This window comes from Gallus gallus, chromosome 20 (assembly GCF_016699485.2).
Source record: "Gallus gallus isolate bGalGal1 chromosome 20, bGalGal1.mat.broiler.GRCg7b, whole genome shotgun sequence".
In the NCBI taxonomy this organism is placed as follows: Eukaryota; Metazoa; Chordata; class Aves; order Galliformes; family Phasianidae; genus Gallus; species Gallus gallus.
Genome location: NC_052551.1, coordinates 10,606,355 through 10,619,862, shown reverse-complemented (window position 1 = coordinate 10,619,862; position 13,508 = coordinate 10,606,355). Strand labels below are relative to the sequence as shown.

The window sequence follows — 13,508 nt, the reverse complement described above, 5'->3', positions numbered from 1 at the left end:
TCCATAAACAGCTGAGGTTGGGGAGACCTTAAAGATCACCCGGTCCCAACCCCCCTGTTGTTGGCTGATTGCCCCCCACCCGGTCAGGGCGCAGGGCTCACCCTGCTTGAGCTCCTGCAGGGATGTCACTTCTCAGAGGCACAGCTGGCAGGACACTGGAAGATGCACCTTGCAGGGTTCCGTCCGCTGGTGCTGAGGGTTCTGCTGCATCCCTATGGATGCTCTGCCCAGGGCACAGCCAGCACTGACCCCATTGCAGTGGGGTCACACCAGTACTTTCCAACAAGAAACTCCGAAGCTCTTCCTTACACAGCTATGCAAACAAGAGCAAACTCACTGCTGGCTCACAGCGGAAGCAGAGCGTGTGATAGCAATCGGACGTACAGCAGCACGATAACCGGGTCAGGAAATCCCTAAACCGGAATTGGAGGCTCTGCGACGACGCTAAAGGAGAAACAACACATCAAGGGCACCTGCAGAGCCGTATCAGTAATGAGGGTGTCATGAAAGCTCAGCAGATATTGAAATACTCCATCAGTGCCCACCTCCCGGCGAGGATCGCCCACCTCCCACCAACACCCCTTCCCCCGGGAGGTGATGCACGTGCAGGAGTTGCTGCACTGTAACAACCACCGCACACAGAAGCACCCATCAGCACATTGCTACCAGCAGCGGGTTTGCCTATAGCATCCATCTCCGGGGGGCCATTAAAGCAGAGGGTGCCTCTCTCTAAAAGCCGTCACTGATGGGCTACGAGCAGAGGCGGACGGCCATGCATGGAGACGACTGCTGGTCCTCTGCAGCACAGCGCAGACGCTCAGCAGCGGCCGCGGAGGGCAGATGGGGCAGTGAGGAGGAGGAGGAGAGCGCCGGGGTACGAACAGAGGGGTCCGAGGCAAAACTTATAGGAAATCGGGGAAAATGAAAGAAGAGAGGAAAAGGAGGCAAAGGGAGGAACGAACCAAGGCTGCCTGCACGTGGGAGTATTTGGGGAGCGGGACAGAAGCGGCAAAAGCCGCTCAGAGGGCGAAGCGCGATCGGCAGAACGAAACGCGCGGAGGCGGCGCTCTGAGCCCCGCGCACGGACGGCACCGTCAGCGCGAATCGCGGCCCAACAGCGCCCCCTGGTGGTCGTTCCGTCCGCTACGGCACCGCGCGGCCCTTCCGGCCCCAGGAGGGACCGCGCCTTGGGCCGCTCGCTCCGAAAGTAATGCCTCCTGCTCGTTCCCACGGAAACCACAACGAGCGCAACGATAGGGCGGATTCTCAGCTACATAACACCGTTCTTTAACGGCCACCACCGTGAGCTGCGCCTTTTTGCCAGCGGTGGAGAGCCTGCATACTACTCCACTCTGCAGCGCGGCACCTACCGCCTCGCTGTGCCCCATCAGCACTCACCAGGTGTCAGGGAATGTCAGCGGGTGCCATCTTTTCCTGCGTGGAGGTATTCAGTATCACACCTTTGCCCCATCCTCACTTCCACGTCAGATGCCATCCTGACAGACTGCCCCTCTGCTGCCATCCATCACATCACACACAGCAGGGAATGGAGTATTCAGATACACGGAAGGTACCACCTCTACTGCCACATCCCACCAACATCTGACTCCGACACCGTGGGGCAGCATCATAAAATAGGAGGCATTACTTTTGGAGCACTGCGGAGAAAGGAAAGGGAAATGCAAGCACGTGGAACCTGGGGAGGGGGAGAGAGGGGACAAAATGAATGAGACGGGAAGGAGAGGCGCACAGAGACACAGCCACGGAGCGTAAAGGGGAACGGGAGTGATGGGAAGAAAAGGAAAAGACAAATTCAAAGGGTGGGGATGAAGGCTGTGCAAAACTTAACAAGAAAAGGCAGAGAAATAGGACTGAAAGGCAAACTGAGCAACGGAGGGGCGTGAAAACCAACGAGGATGCCGGGCTCGTGCAGGCACCCAGGAGCCCTCGAGCATCCCAGGGCTGAGCACAGCACTCAGCTCTGCTCCCCTCCCCAGGCTCAGCTCTGAGCCCCCCCAAACCTCAGCCTGCCTCAGCGATCCCCCCCAGCCAGGGGATGCCCCCACAGCGTAACAGGAGCTGATCCTGCACCCATTCATTCTCTCCCTGCAGGAGCTTTCAAAAGCTTCCTTTATTCACAGGGCACTGCAAACAACAACTGAGCCCCTTCCACATTTTCTCCCCAGCTCCCGTTTCCCACAGCCCAAAAGTTTGGTACGGGTCGGTTTTACCTGGAGGGGAGGCAACATTAAGGTGCCAGCAGCATCGCCCGGCGCAATTGTGCAACAGATACTTTACAGAACAGAGGCTGAGACCTGTCTTACTGGAGTTTCCCTGCGTTATTTCATGGCCAAGCAAGCACCGCAGCTCCCTTATCAGTTGCTGAGCAGGAGGCAACAAGCTTGAGCTCAGGAATGAGCTTTATCTGGTGGCACCAGTTCCCCAGGAGCGTCTGGAAGAGAAGAAAGATTTCACCTCGTGGCACCGGGCTTTGAGCCTCCGGGTTTCACAGCAAGTGCTTCACTCATAGGGGAACAGGGATGGGGTGTCCATCCAACCCAGCATGCTGCTTCACAAAACAGAAAGAGCCCATTGGAATATAGAAGGTGGATTTGAGTACTGAGAGTGAGTAGAAAGCAGGAGGGAATAAGAGGGGATTGGACACAGGAGGTGGAGAAAAGAGAAATGCAGGAGAGGGAGCCCAGAGAGAATAGAGGGGACACAGCACTGTCATGCACACAGCAGCCCGGGGCAAAGAGGAGAGCAGATGTGCATCACCTGCACTGCACAGAGGTCACACGAGGAGCTCCACCACACTGAGGGCAGCAGCACCGCCCAGAGAGGGGACACTGCAAAGTGCAGTTCCCACGTTGGTACAGGAAGGTACAGGGAAGGAGAGGAGCTGTGGAGCCGCCCACCCCCAGCTATTAACATTTCTGTTCTGCTGGTGGCTTAGGAGCAATAAAAACACCCAAGAACAATTTTGCACCTAAGATTCACTGCCCTTTGGAGATGCGCAGCCACGGCAGCCATTTACTGCACTGCCCTACAGGAAAGGCTCTGAGGCTGTCACTGTTGAGCACGCAGCTGCTGGGGGATGCCTCAGCCTCAGCAGGGCTGTGCTTAGCATGAGCACCCAGAGCAGGCACTGCATGGAGACCTCAAGGACAGCCGTGCACCGATGGTGCTCAGTGCTGCACCCACAGCATCGCCTCCAGGAGCAGAGCGTTGGTTTGCAGCTCAGGGGATGCACCTGGATCTGTGAGCAGTGCTTTTCCTCCAGGACTTCCCCCAGTAGGTCCCAGGTCCACGCTGTACATTGGTCATCCACCTGCATCCCATAATCCAAGGCTGCAGCACCTCTGTCCCCTCCGGGCAGGCAGAAGGTCCCACTGATGTCCAGGAACTCCGTTCCCAGTCTCTGAGAAAACCAAGAGGCACAAGAGAACCTACAAAGAGCACAAGCCTGAAGCTCCCCAATCACACTATGGTCTAATTGCAGCTGTCCAGCACGCAGCCCTCATTCATTACCTCGTGCTTGGATCAGGAAGGCTGACTTGGCAGGGCTGCCCATAAGAATATAGGAGGTTCGGCCCCATGGGTCTGTGCCCTTTCCCCCTGTGAATGTGGCATAACCCCCCCTGCAACCTCATCACTGCCTTCTCCAGGTGAGACCCACCTCCGTCCTTCAGTCTTCCTAATCAGGCCGTTCCATCTGCATAACCACAGAGCCATGAAGGAGAAGAGCTGCACCAACCGAAATCCCGAAAGAGAACCCACTGAAAGGAGTCATTTAGCAGCACATCTCATAAGGGAGACCTTTCCAAAGTTAGGAACCGCTTTATTAAGCCAATGCCATCCGGGAGGCTGCCCTCATCTTTCACCAGAGGACACTGACCTCACCTGGGCTATAAAACACTGCCATCAGCAGCAGCCTTCGTGACACATCGAAGTCTGCATCACTGATATTATCTGTAACTTTGATCCCCTGCCACACACAGCTATTTGTACCCAAACCCGCAAAGACGAGCGCTGCAGAGGGCATACCCTGCAATGCTCTGCTATGGGCTGCCCACACGTGCAAGCTGGGAAGCAACACGCATACATGCAATGATTTTGCACTCAGAACCCCTATGCAACTTTGAAGCACCGAAGCTGTGCTGTGGATGCCCTTTGCTAATCAAAGCTAACCAAGCCAGCCGGCTGTGCTCAGAGGGATCTTAGAGAAATCAGCCCTCGTGCCACCAAAGCTCAAACTGCCTTCAACTCTGATCTCAGAAAACACCGAGGCTGAAGTTGAACTTTGTTCCTTTTCCTCTATTATAGGGGAAAGAAAAACATTTGCACGGGGTTGGACTCTCTGATCTCTGCAGGTCCCTCCCAACCCCTACAATGCTGCGATTGGAAGGCAGAGGCTGTCTTAACAAGGATGTAAGTACACCCATCCTCCCAGACCTCAGGCCACGTACACATTTTATACTTGCCCACCTCTCATCATGAGATACACCCGACCCAACACCCAGGCACTAAGACTTCTGGCCCAACCTCAGCTTTACCCAGCAGCCTTTACCCCTGGTTCAAAGCTCTGCACATTGGACTTATCCCAGCAGTGCTGTAAGCCCACACCATTACCCCCCACGTTCCTCGTGCTGCTACACAAATTCAGATGGTCACCAGGTCAGTCTGACATCTCAAGCAGCTCTGCAGAACAGTTCTCGGCCTTTATTCGAAGGCTTTCAACAGTTACAGCAAGAATTGTCATTGCAAACCAGGAATTCTGGAAAAAAATGGAACAACCCAAGTTAGAAAACAGCCACGAGCCCACCTGCAAGTCAGACAGAACGGAGGCGTGGGCTTCTGCTTCTTCCATCCCGTCTGCGTTCCAAACATCTGACATGACAGAGACGTTAAGGAAGGCCGGATTGCTCCATAGGGGAGCTGTGTAACGGATTAACAGCGCGCACTGCAGAGTGGCTACGTCAGGTCTATGGGTTTGAGTTGGGCTTATTGCCATTTGCTTCCCCAAAAGGACGCCGGCAACAGATTGTACCGACGTTATTATCTACGATGGGGTCGTTTAGGCTGACCACGAGGCTGCCCCCACCTTGGGGGCACAGAAGGGATGGAAGGAAGTGGAAATCTTAGCAGCAATCGACTTAGAAGACTGCAGTTTCAGTTTAGTCCCAATGCACATGGGATAGGACCAGGCGTTCGGCCCCACAAAGCACAGCTTTCTGACTCCCAGCAAAGGACGTTGGCTGGCTTTTAATAGCAGAGCTCAGAACCAACCCCACACAGCCCACGGGTGGACCCGAGTGCCCCACAGACCCACACACACCTCATCCTCATCACAGAGAGCTCAGGCAGCCTCACATCCCAGCACGTCACCGGGCTGCAAGGAAGCAGGCACCCAAAAGTCACCTCCGACCCAACCACGTACCATTGCCACGTTGGCTTTGCTGGAATCATGCAGCATTTCAAGTTGGCAGCAGAAAGCTTCTGAGCTCCAAGTAAACGAGTAATGGTAAAGAAGATTTTATGTGCATCAAAACCCCCGCGTTCTACGCCTGCACTCCTGCAGTCCAACCCCAGGCCCAGCACCAGCAATGCCCATCCTTTAACAAAGCACCCACAGAATGCTGAAGGAGGACAGCATCTCAGCGGTGGGGGTGAACTGTAGCAACGCCTCCCCCAGCACACTCCAAGGGAAGCTGCAGCATTCCTGCTAGCCACAGGGACACAGCTGGGACGGGAGCTGCCCTCCCAGGAGCCGACACTGCAGGTCCTCAACGCTCCACCCTGAGAAGCACGGCGGGCTCTCGGGGCTGCCTGATGACATCTGAAAGCACGAGACACTCCAGCAGACGTGGCACTCTTGAAATACAGAACTTTATTTAGAAACTGCTTAAAATAGAAAAACCCTGTCAAGAAAAATCCAAGTCAAATATGGTTTCTCAGTCAAATGGAGTTTTTAGGGCAACGAAAGTCTAAAAGGCCACAAGAGAAATAGCACCACTGCAATTTCAAACAATGGCTGGATACTTGCATTTTTTTGGCATTCACTGAATTTGGGTTTTTCTCTGAATTTCACAAAGATTCATGCACTACACAACAATTACCATAAGATGCTCTCCTACACACGTTTTAGGACAAGCTACCACCAGGAACGAATGAATACAGCACAACAGGACTGATGGACCTCAGTAGTGGAGGGGGATCAGAAGTCTTGCAGGATCTTGCCAAACACAACAGTCATGAGGGGGCAATGAGAGCAAAAAATAAAAGGAGGGACAAATTAAAGAAAGTACTTTAAATATTAATATTTAAGTTAGTCTCAGTACTGTATTTTCTGCAATAACATTAGCTCTGTTAGCCAGCATCTCTTAGTTTTGACCCCAGAAGACCACTGAACCGGCGAGTGTTACTATTAGATAGGCCCTGCTTTGGGGAAAATAGAAAAGAAGAGAGACAAAAATCATCAGCATCCTCATGTGCTCAATTCACTTCCATTCTATGAGCTGCACAGCACAGCCCTGCTGCAACCACGGGGTTGGATCAGAGCTCCTTGGGACGGGGAAGGGAAGGGTGCGAGGCCATAAGCACACCAACAGGAAGGAACAGAACAAGCAGAAAGGAGGAAAGTACTCGAGGAGAACCTTGTAGGCAGTCAGACCGGTGCCCTCTGCTTCCATTTGTGGAGCTTTGTTTGCTTTTTAATACAGAAAACACAGTACGTTTTGGCAAAGCCGTTAGCCACGATGCCATAGAAAAGAACGCTTTAGCAGTCCTCAAGGTAATTTATGTGTCTCAGCTGTTCATACTCCCTCTAATCTTGTGACAGGCAACATTAAGGCCTATTCCATTGAGAACTAATCACTCAGTAAGCAGCTTTACGCAGGAATGGAGGTTTGTTTAAGAGCCCCTCAGACAGCAGGGAGGGGAGCGGAGCGCCTCCCCAGGATGAAGCACATAAAATCTCCTGTCACATTACTTCAATTTTGGCATTTGGAAGCATCTTTTAAATACTCTTAAGGCATTTGATTATCATTTCTGTGCTGCAATTTCACATTAACTCCATCTCCCCGTGGGTCAGAGTCTTTACGTTCTCTACTACACACCACCTCAGGTACAAAAAGAAGTCTTTCCACGAACCAGTGTTTACCAGCAAACCAACGAGTTCCAAATGTTCGGCCTCTTGCTCCCTAAATATACCACCTAGATGTGAATACTGCTCTGCTACAGAGTGAGAGAGAGTTCCCAACTCAAACCCACTGCAAAAAGAGTGAAACTTCCGCAAAGTGCACTTTAAGAAGAGGTAACTTTTTTTTTCTTTTTCTTTTTTTTTTGCTTATGAAAGGAAACCAGTGAGTCCTCTAAGAATAAAGTGGAGTATTTTACAGTTAAGCACATGATCTGGGGCACAGAAATCCGATGTTGCTGCTCTGCTGGTACAGTATGTGGGCTGTTAATACTCTTCTTGCTCCTCCTGCGGCGCTCCTTCGTCGGGTATCACAAAGCCTTCCTGCAGGGGACACAACGAGGGCTCAATGAGAAAGCAGCACCAAGCACCCCCCAAGCACCCCCAAGCACTCCCCAGCTCTCTGCACACTCCTTTCATTTAGCTATTCCTACTTCGGATCCTGACAACGAAGCACTCTTCAGTCAACCACTCACAGCCCCACCACCCAGCTTGCTTTCTTCAGCTCTGAGCTATGTGCTAAACACTGCTCAGGAGAACCCAGCCACGTCTGTGGCCTGACTATCACAGTGGTATCTGGCCATAAGTTGAAAGGGGGGAAAAAAAGTAGAAAAGAAGTAGAAAAAGCAAGGCAGCTTCCCACAGAGAGGCAGGATGGGGGAGGGAAGGTCACTTACATCTGTGGCGTAAAGGATTTCCACAATCCTCTGCAGCACCGGGTCGTTCTCCCCTTCGTTCTCCTGGCAGATCAGCTCAATGTTCCGCAGTTTGCCAAAGTAGAAGTCCCTCTCCTTCTCCAGGTCTTCAACAGTGAGCTTCAACACGTTGATCTGCCCACGGGAACCAACAGTGATTTACCACCCACCAGAGAGAACGCGGTGGTGTCTGTCCTAAAGGTGGGGGTCCCCAAGATGCTCCGAGGTGTGTTTGCATGCAAAGCACTTCAGAAGTAACCAAGACATCGGAGGAAAGGGTGTAAGGGGAACAGGAGGCCTATTTCTCAAGCTGGAGTATTCCTACAAGCAACACCCAGCCCAACACGTGCAATACCACATGGAAATTCTAAAGGATTTTTCCCCCATGTCATGCAATAAGCCAACTGCCTGCAGCTTCCTCTGCTAACACATTCCTCCAGGACAGCCCTCACACTGGTGGCAGCTTTAGCTCCATTGCATTCAGCATTTCGGGGACGCAGCAGCTGCTCATAGCTCCGTTGGAATGCTGGGATAGCTGCAACACAGCTGTGGAAATACTTAAAAGCAATGCTATGTGTGATATGGGACACAGCAGATTTAAATGTCTGGGGGCTTGCACTGCAGAAGGGGCTTTGCTGCTATCAGGAGAGCAAGGCCACCACACTGAAGGCTTCTGATTGAGCTATTTTAAATGGACTACTAGATAGAAGAAAGTGATCTGCCATCAGCACAGTCATTTCATGCCATTAAATATATATGCCTATACATCAATATACATCAACATATATATACATCAATATATATGCCTATACACAAAGCCCAGGTCAGTACCCCAGGCCATTTTGGCCACACACCTGCTCAATCAATCCTGCTGATTCATCATCTCCTGCAGCCTTTTTGACCATCCCAGTGCTGCCTTTGGGAGTTGCTGGGGTCCTCTGTGCAACAATGGGCCTCTGTGGGGCTGCAAGATAAACGTGCTGTCACTTCTTCTCAGAACACCTCTCTCCCTCCCCGGAGGTGGGGTCCCCCCTTCCAAGCACGTCACAATTTGAAGGCACGTTCATCTATGAAGCATTCCTTCTTCACCCCCCGTGCCACGTCCATTGCCTTCAGCACGTCCTGATACCAACCCCTGCCATTCTCTTTCTGTAGCTCCCAGATAACTCACTCAGAGGTTGAAGCCCAGCATCTGAGATAAGCTGCAAAACACTACTGTTTTCATACACCAGCTTTAAATCGTGGAATGGTTTGAGCTGGAAGGGACCCTTAAAGGCCATCTGGCCCAACCCCCTGCACTGTGCAGGGACACCCACAGCTCCATCAGTGCTCACAGCCCCCCAACCTGACCTGAGTGCCTGCAGGGATGGGGCACCCACCTCATCTCTGGGCCACTGCTTCACTGCCCTTATTGTCAAAACCTGCTCCCCTTATAACCTATCTAAACCTCCCCTCCTTTGGCTTGAAGCCATCTCCCCTCATCCTATCACACAGACCCTGCTAAAAAGTCTTCCCCCTTCCTCCTTACAGCCCCTTTAGATACTGAAACAGTGACCCAGCCCTCATTTTCTTCAGTTTTTCAAGGCTCGAGATCATCTTGAACTCGTTTCTACCTGCACTGCCAGTACCGAGAGGTTTCTTGGGTTTGTTCACCACCGGAGCAACGAGGTTTGGTGCCACTGTCTCCTGGCCTTGCCGGGCAGCCACGGGGTCGTATTCCTTCCCATCGTAGTTTGCATCAAAAAATTTTTTGAACCACTGAACAAATTCAAAGTTATCCTGAAATTTTCCTTTCACAAGTTTGTCCACAGGGATTATCTGGAGGAAAAAAATAACCGTAAATAATAAAACGTGTTGGAAGGGGAAAGAACCTCTCTGCCTTATATAAGAAGGGTTTTAAACTTGGGAGCAAATGTAATTCTTTGTTCATTCTGGAGAAGAAGCAGCAAGTTGTGAAGTCTTGCCTGTAAGCCCGGAGTGGAGAGCCCGAGGTCTGGCAGTGGGCAGAAGGCATCCCATTGATTCCCCATTTGGCACCTGTGAGCACAGCCCTGCTCCGGGCACACTGCTCCACGTCCAGCCCCGGGGAAGAAAAGAGATGCAGAGTTGGAGCTGTTGGCCAACACAGCACGAGATGCCCTCCTCGTCAGGAGCAGCTTTAGCAAAGGAATGCTCTGCACTGCACCAAGCACGCCGTCAGTAACAACTACCTCCATAAAGCACTCCTCCATAAGCACAGCACTCACTTGATCCAAACACGTTTTTTCCCCACAGATCCCATTCTCACTGGTGGAACAGCACCCATTGGTAAAGAGGAATGGGAAATCCTTAAGACCACCACACCAACAGGTTACTGGGACGGCTTCGTGCCACCTCAGCTCAAGCATGATTTCTCAGGTTTCAGTATTGGTCAACACTATATAAGTATAATGGAGTTAATAGGGAAGAAACCAGCATTAAAAACTGCAAATCCAACCTTTGCTCTAGTAGACATGGCATTAATTGAGGTGTGAGCCAAAACTGGTGAGATTTGCAAGCCAACAAGCAAACCCTGTCCCTCACATTAGAAAGCACGTGCCACCCATTTGGACCCCAGGAACAAGGAGAAGCAACTCCAACCCAACTTACTTTGTCAACGCCCATTCGTTTGAAACCTGCTTGTAGAACCTTGAAGTTCTGTATGTACTCGTGTTCCAATTTTGCTTGAAACTTCACTTTCTTGAGAGCTACCGAACCTGGGAAGAGCATGTCCATGAACTGGCAGTAAGCAGCACCTGCGAGAGAGAAGAACACCATTCCATGATGAACGATGGATGGTCAGCCAGAGCAGCGCACCGCCCAGCCTCATTCCACCACTGCACGAGCCCTTGGGGCAGCAGAAAGGAGATAACAGGACCCCTTGGTCTGATTTGGAAGAGCGTGGCTGGAAACAAGCTGCAGGACTAAGGGTCTGACCCCATGGCTTGAGCTCTTGTACCCAACAGCAGTCACGCCTCTGTAATTCCAAGAGGAAAAATCCAACACATAATGTGGTATTCCATCCCTCATGGGCATCAGTACTCTTACCAACATGAATAGAGCTGAACTGGAAAAAGTATTCTTCTAGAAATTATGTTGGATTGTTATTAAAATGGTGTCTTATTTACTAGCTACTAACAGAACCCACACAAAGTTCCAGGTGCTCTCAAAAGTAAGAGAGGAAAGTAAGCTGAGCTGTGTTTCCCTTCAGCATCTAAAGGGGCTGCAAGAAAGGAGGGGACAGCCCCTTCAGCAGGGTCTGTGTGATAAGACAAGGGGAATGGCTTCAAGCTAAAGGAGGTTTAGGTGGGACGTAAGGAAGGTTTTTCCATGAGGGCGGTGAGGCCCAGGGATGAGGTGGGTGCCCCATCCCTGCAGGCACTCAGGTCAGGCTGGGGGGCTGTGAGCACTGATGGAGCTGTGGGTGTCCCTGCACAGTGCAGGGGGTGGGGGGTAGGAGACCTGAATGGGTCCCTTCCAACTCAACCATTCTAGGGTATTTAAGTCACACTTTAATCAGAGAACTGAAATAAGCCACTGTTTCCTTCTGTTCGTTTTAAATCCTTGAAGTCCTCCAATCCACTCTCACTGTAAGAGCGAGGGGGGGAAGGATGTGGTTCAAGCAGAGCCACCCCCAGTGAAGAGCTTTTGCACAACACACACACACCCCTCATAAAGAGGGTTTAAAACTGCATTGTTACTCTGCAGCAATGATGCACAACTGTGTGTCATCAGCAACACAAGCACAGCATTCTGAGCATTACATCCCACCCCACATCAAAGAATCCGGAGGACACGGAGAGCAACGGGAGCCTTAACCTAAAACAAAGAGCTGCATGGCAAACTCCTGATGGGCACGAGGCCAAGCAGCACTGCACTGCATTGCCCCGAGCCAGCCCAGCTCCCCACAGAGCTGCTGAGCCCCAAAGTGAGGTGGAGCACACTGAGCTCAGCCCAGCAGCGCTCATCGCTTCTCCCCTTCCTGTGGCTGCAGACCTGAAGTTCCTCCATCCCCACAGTTTTTCCTGCATCACCTTATTAGACAGAAGCCACCAGAAATACCTGCCCGACGTGTATGCTGAGTTCCCTCCTTCTCTCCATCTTTGGCAACGCTGCACTGCCAGCTCCAAACCCAAAACTTCTGCCTCCTTTTGTTCGCCTCCCGACGCCTTATTCCAACCTCACCGTGTGAGCTGTGCTCCTGCCTCTCACCCAAACCCTTTCATCTCCCCGCTGCAGTTATTCAAATCACCACCTCTCACACCCAGGCTGCCTCCTTAGCCTTGGGTTTGCTTTTCTTTCCGTGTTACCCCACACACCATTATTTCTCTGCTCCTTTCACCCAGCCTCCTCCCACACACTCCTCCCTGCATGACGACGTGTGACTTCATTTCTGGAGCACCAGCACTTCCCCTTTTGCTGCTCACAACCACCACACGTTCAGCTTTGGCAGAGCAGCTCACAGTGAGTCGGGGTCAGCCCGAGGTGCTCCTTCACCACCGGGGGGGTGGGAATCCCCAGGGGTGAACCCAGCCCTACAGTGTGTCCCCTCACACCCCTGTGCCCTGTCTGAACCCGTAGACACCTCCCAGCGGTTCTCCCCCATAAGGAATCACATCCGTTTATGTTCCTCACTGCACCTCCAGGACTTCTGCCCGTGCAGACTGAATACTCGGGTTCCCCACTGGCAAAGAGCCCCCCTTAGGAGCCTTTTCTCCACGATGACCCTCGTTTCTTCTTATCCCATTTATGCTGTAGCAGATCAGAAGCTCATAACTTCCCATTACGCTCCCGTCACGTTTCCACTATTAAAAACCATTCCAACGTAACTCCAAGCCATAACCCAATTCTAGCACCAAATGCGGGACCGGCGCTGCCCACAGCTCTGCTCCCACTGCAGACACAGCTACGCGGGTGCTCCCACGGAGCCCTCTGCCACCTCTCAGCCCCACGCCGAACCCGGACAGCCCTCACCTGAGCACAGCTGCTCGATCTTGGTCAGCGTCAGCTGCAGGGATTCGTTGATCCACGCCAGCATGTCGTGCCGGCTCAGGTTGTCGCTCGTCACCGACGTGGAGTACACATTCACTGCCATTTTCTGCCACACAGAGCCGCGGTTGGGACCGCCGCACCCGCTCACGCCGCAGCCCCATCGCGGCTCGGAGCCCCGCACGCGGCGCTGCCCCCCGCGCCTCCCGGCCCCCCACCCGCTCGGAGCTTCCTTCCTTCCTTCCTTCCTTCCTTCCTCCCTCCCTTGCGGGGCGAACCCGCGGCACAAAGCGACACCGCCCCGGAGCACCCGCCGCGGCCGCAGCACAGCGCAGGGCCCGCGCCCCTCCCTCCTCCTCCTCCTCCTCCTCCTCCTCCCGCCGCCTCCTCCGCCGCGCGGCCCCCGCGGAGGGGCGCGCCCGGGGCCCGGCCCGGCCCCGCACACCGCACCCGAGCTCCCCGCGCCCGCCGGCCCCGCGCGCCCGCACCCGCCTACCCCGGCCCCGCGCCCCCCCAGCCGCCCGGCCCCTCCCGGCCCGTTACCTGCCCCGCTTCGCCCCGTCTCCTCCGCGTTCAAACCGGCCCCGCCCGCTGCCCGGGACCACGTC

General features: G+C 53.2%; 2 protein-coding genes across 13 annotated transcripts in view; both read right to left on the bottom strand.

Annotated features, from left to right (window-relative positions):
- Window positions 1-6,600, bottom strand: part of BPIFB3 (BPI fold containing family B member 3) — a 25,061-nt gene extending 18,461 nt beyond the window's left edge. For 2 of the 11 annotated variants that reach the window (XM_040650715.2, XM_040650719.2), the window contains exons 1-3: window positions 3,680-6,600; window positions 3,254-3,419; window positions 2,316-2,452 (exon numbers count right to left, since the gene is read on the bottom strand). The gene's annotated coding sequence lies outside the window, so the exon portion shown is untranslated. Of the gene's footprint in view, window positions 1-101; window positions 2,453-3,253; window positions 3,420-3,679 lie in introns of all 11 variants that reach the window. The other 9 variants (XM_040650718.2, XM_040650720.2, XM_040650712.2 and 6 more) reach the window with 8 other exon arrangements.
- On the bottom strand, window positions 5,871-13,508 carry MAPRE1 (microtubule associated protein RP/EB family member 1). 2 transcript variants are annotated; one of them, XM_015296403.4, is made up of 7 exons: window positions 13,444-13,508; window positions 12,886-13,009; window positions 10,522-10,667; window positions 9,507-9,711; window positions 8,748-8,857; window positions 7,876-8,028; window positions 5,871-7,522 (listed from the first exon to the last, which is right to left on the bottom strand). In XM_015296403.4, the coding sequence occupies exons 2-7, from the start codon at window positions 13,004-13,006 to the stop codon at window positions 7,466-7,468; spliced, it is 792 nt and encodes a 263-aa protein (XP_015151889.2). In that variant the 5' UTR covers window positions 13,007-13,009; window positions 13,444-13,508; the 3' UTR covers window positions 5,871-7,465. The 2 variants fall into 2 exon arrangements, with proteins under 2 accessions (XP_015151889.2, NP_001026031.1); NM_001030860.2 differs by having other exon boundaries at window positions 9,522-9,711.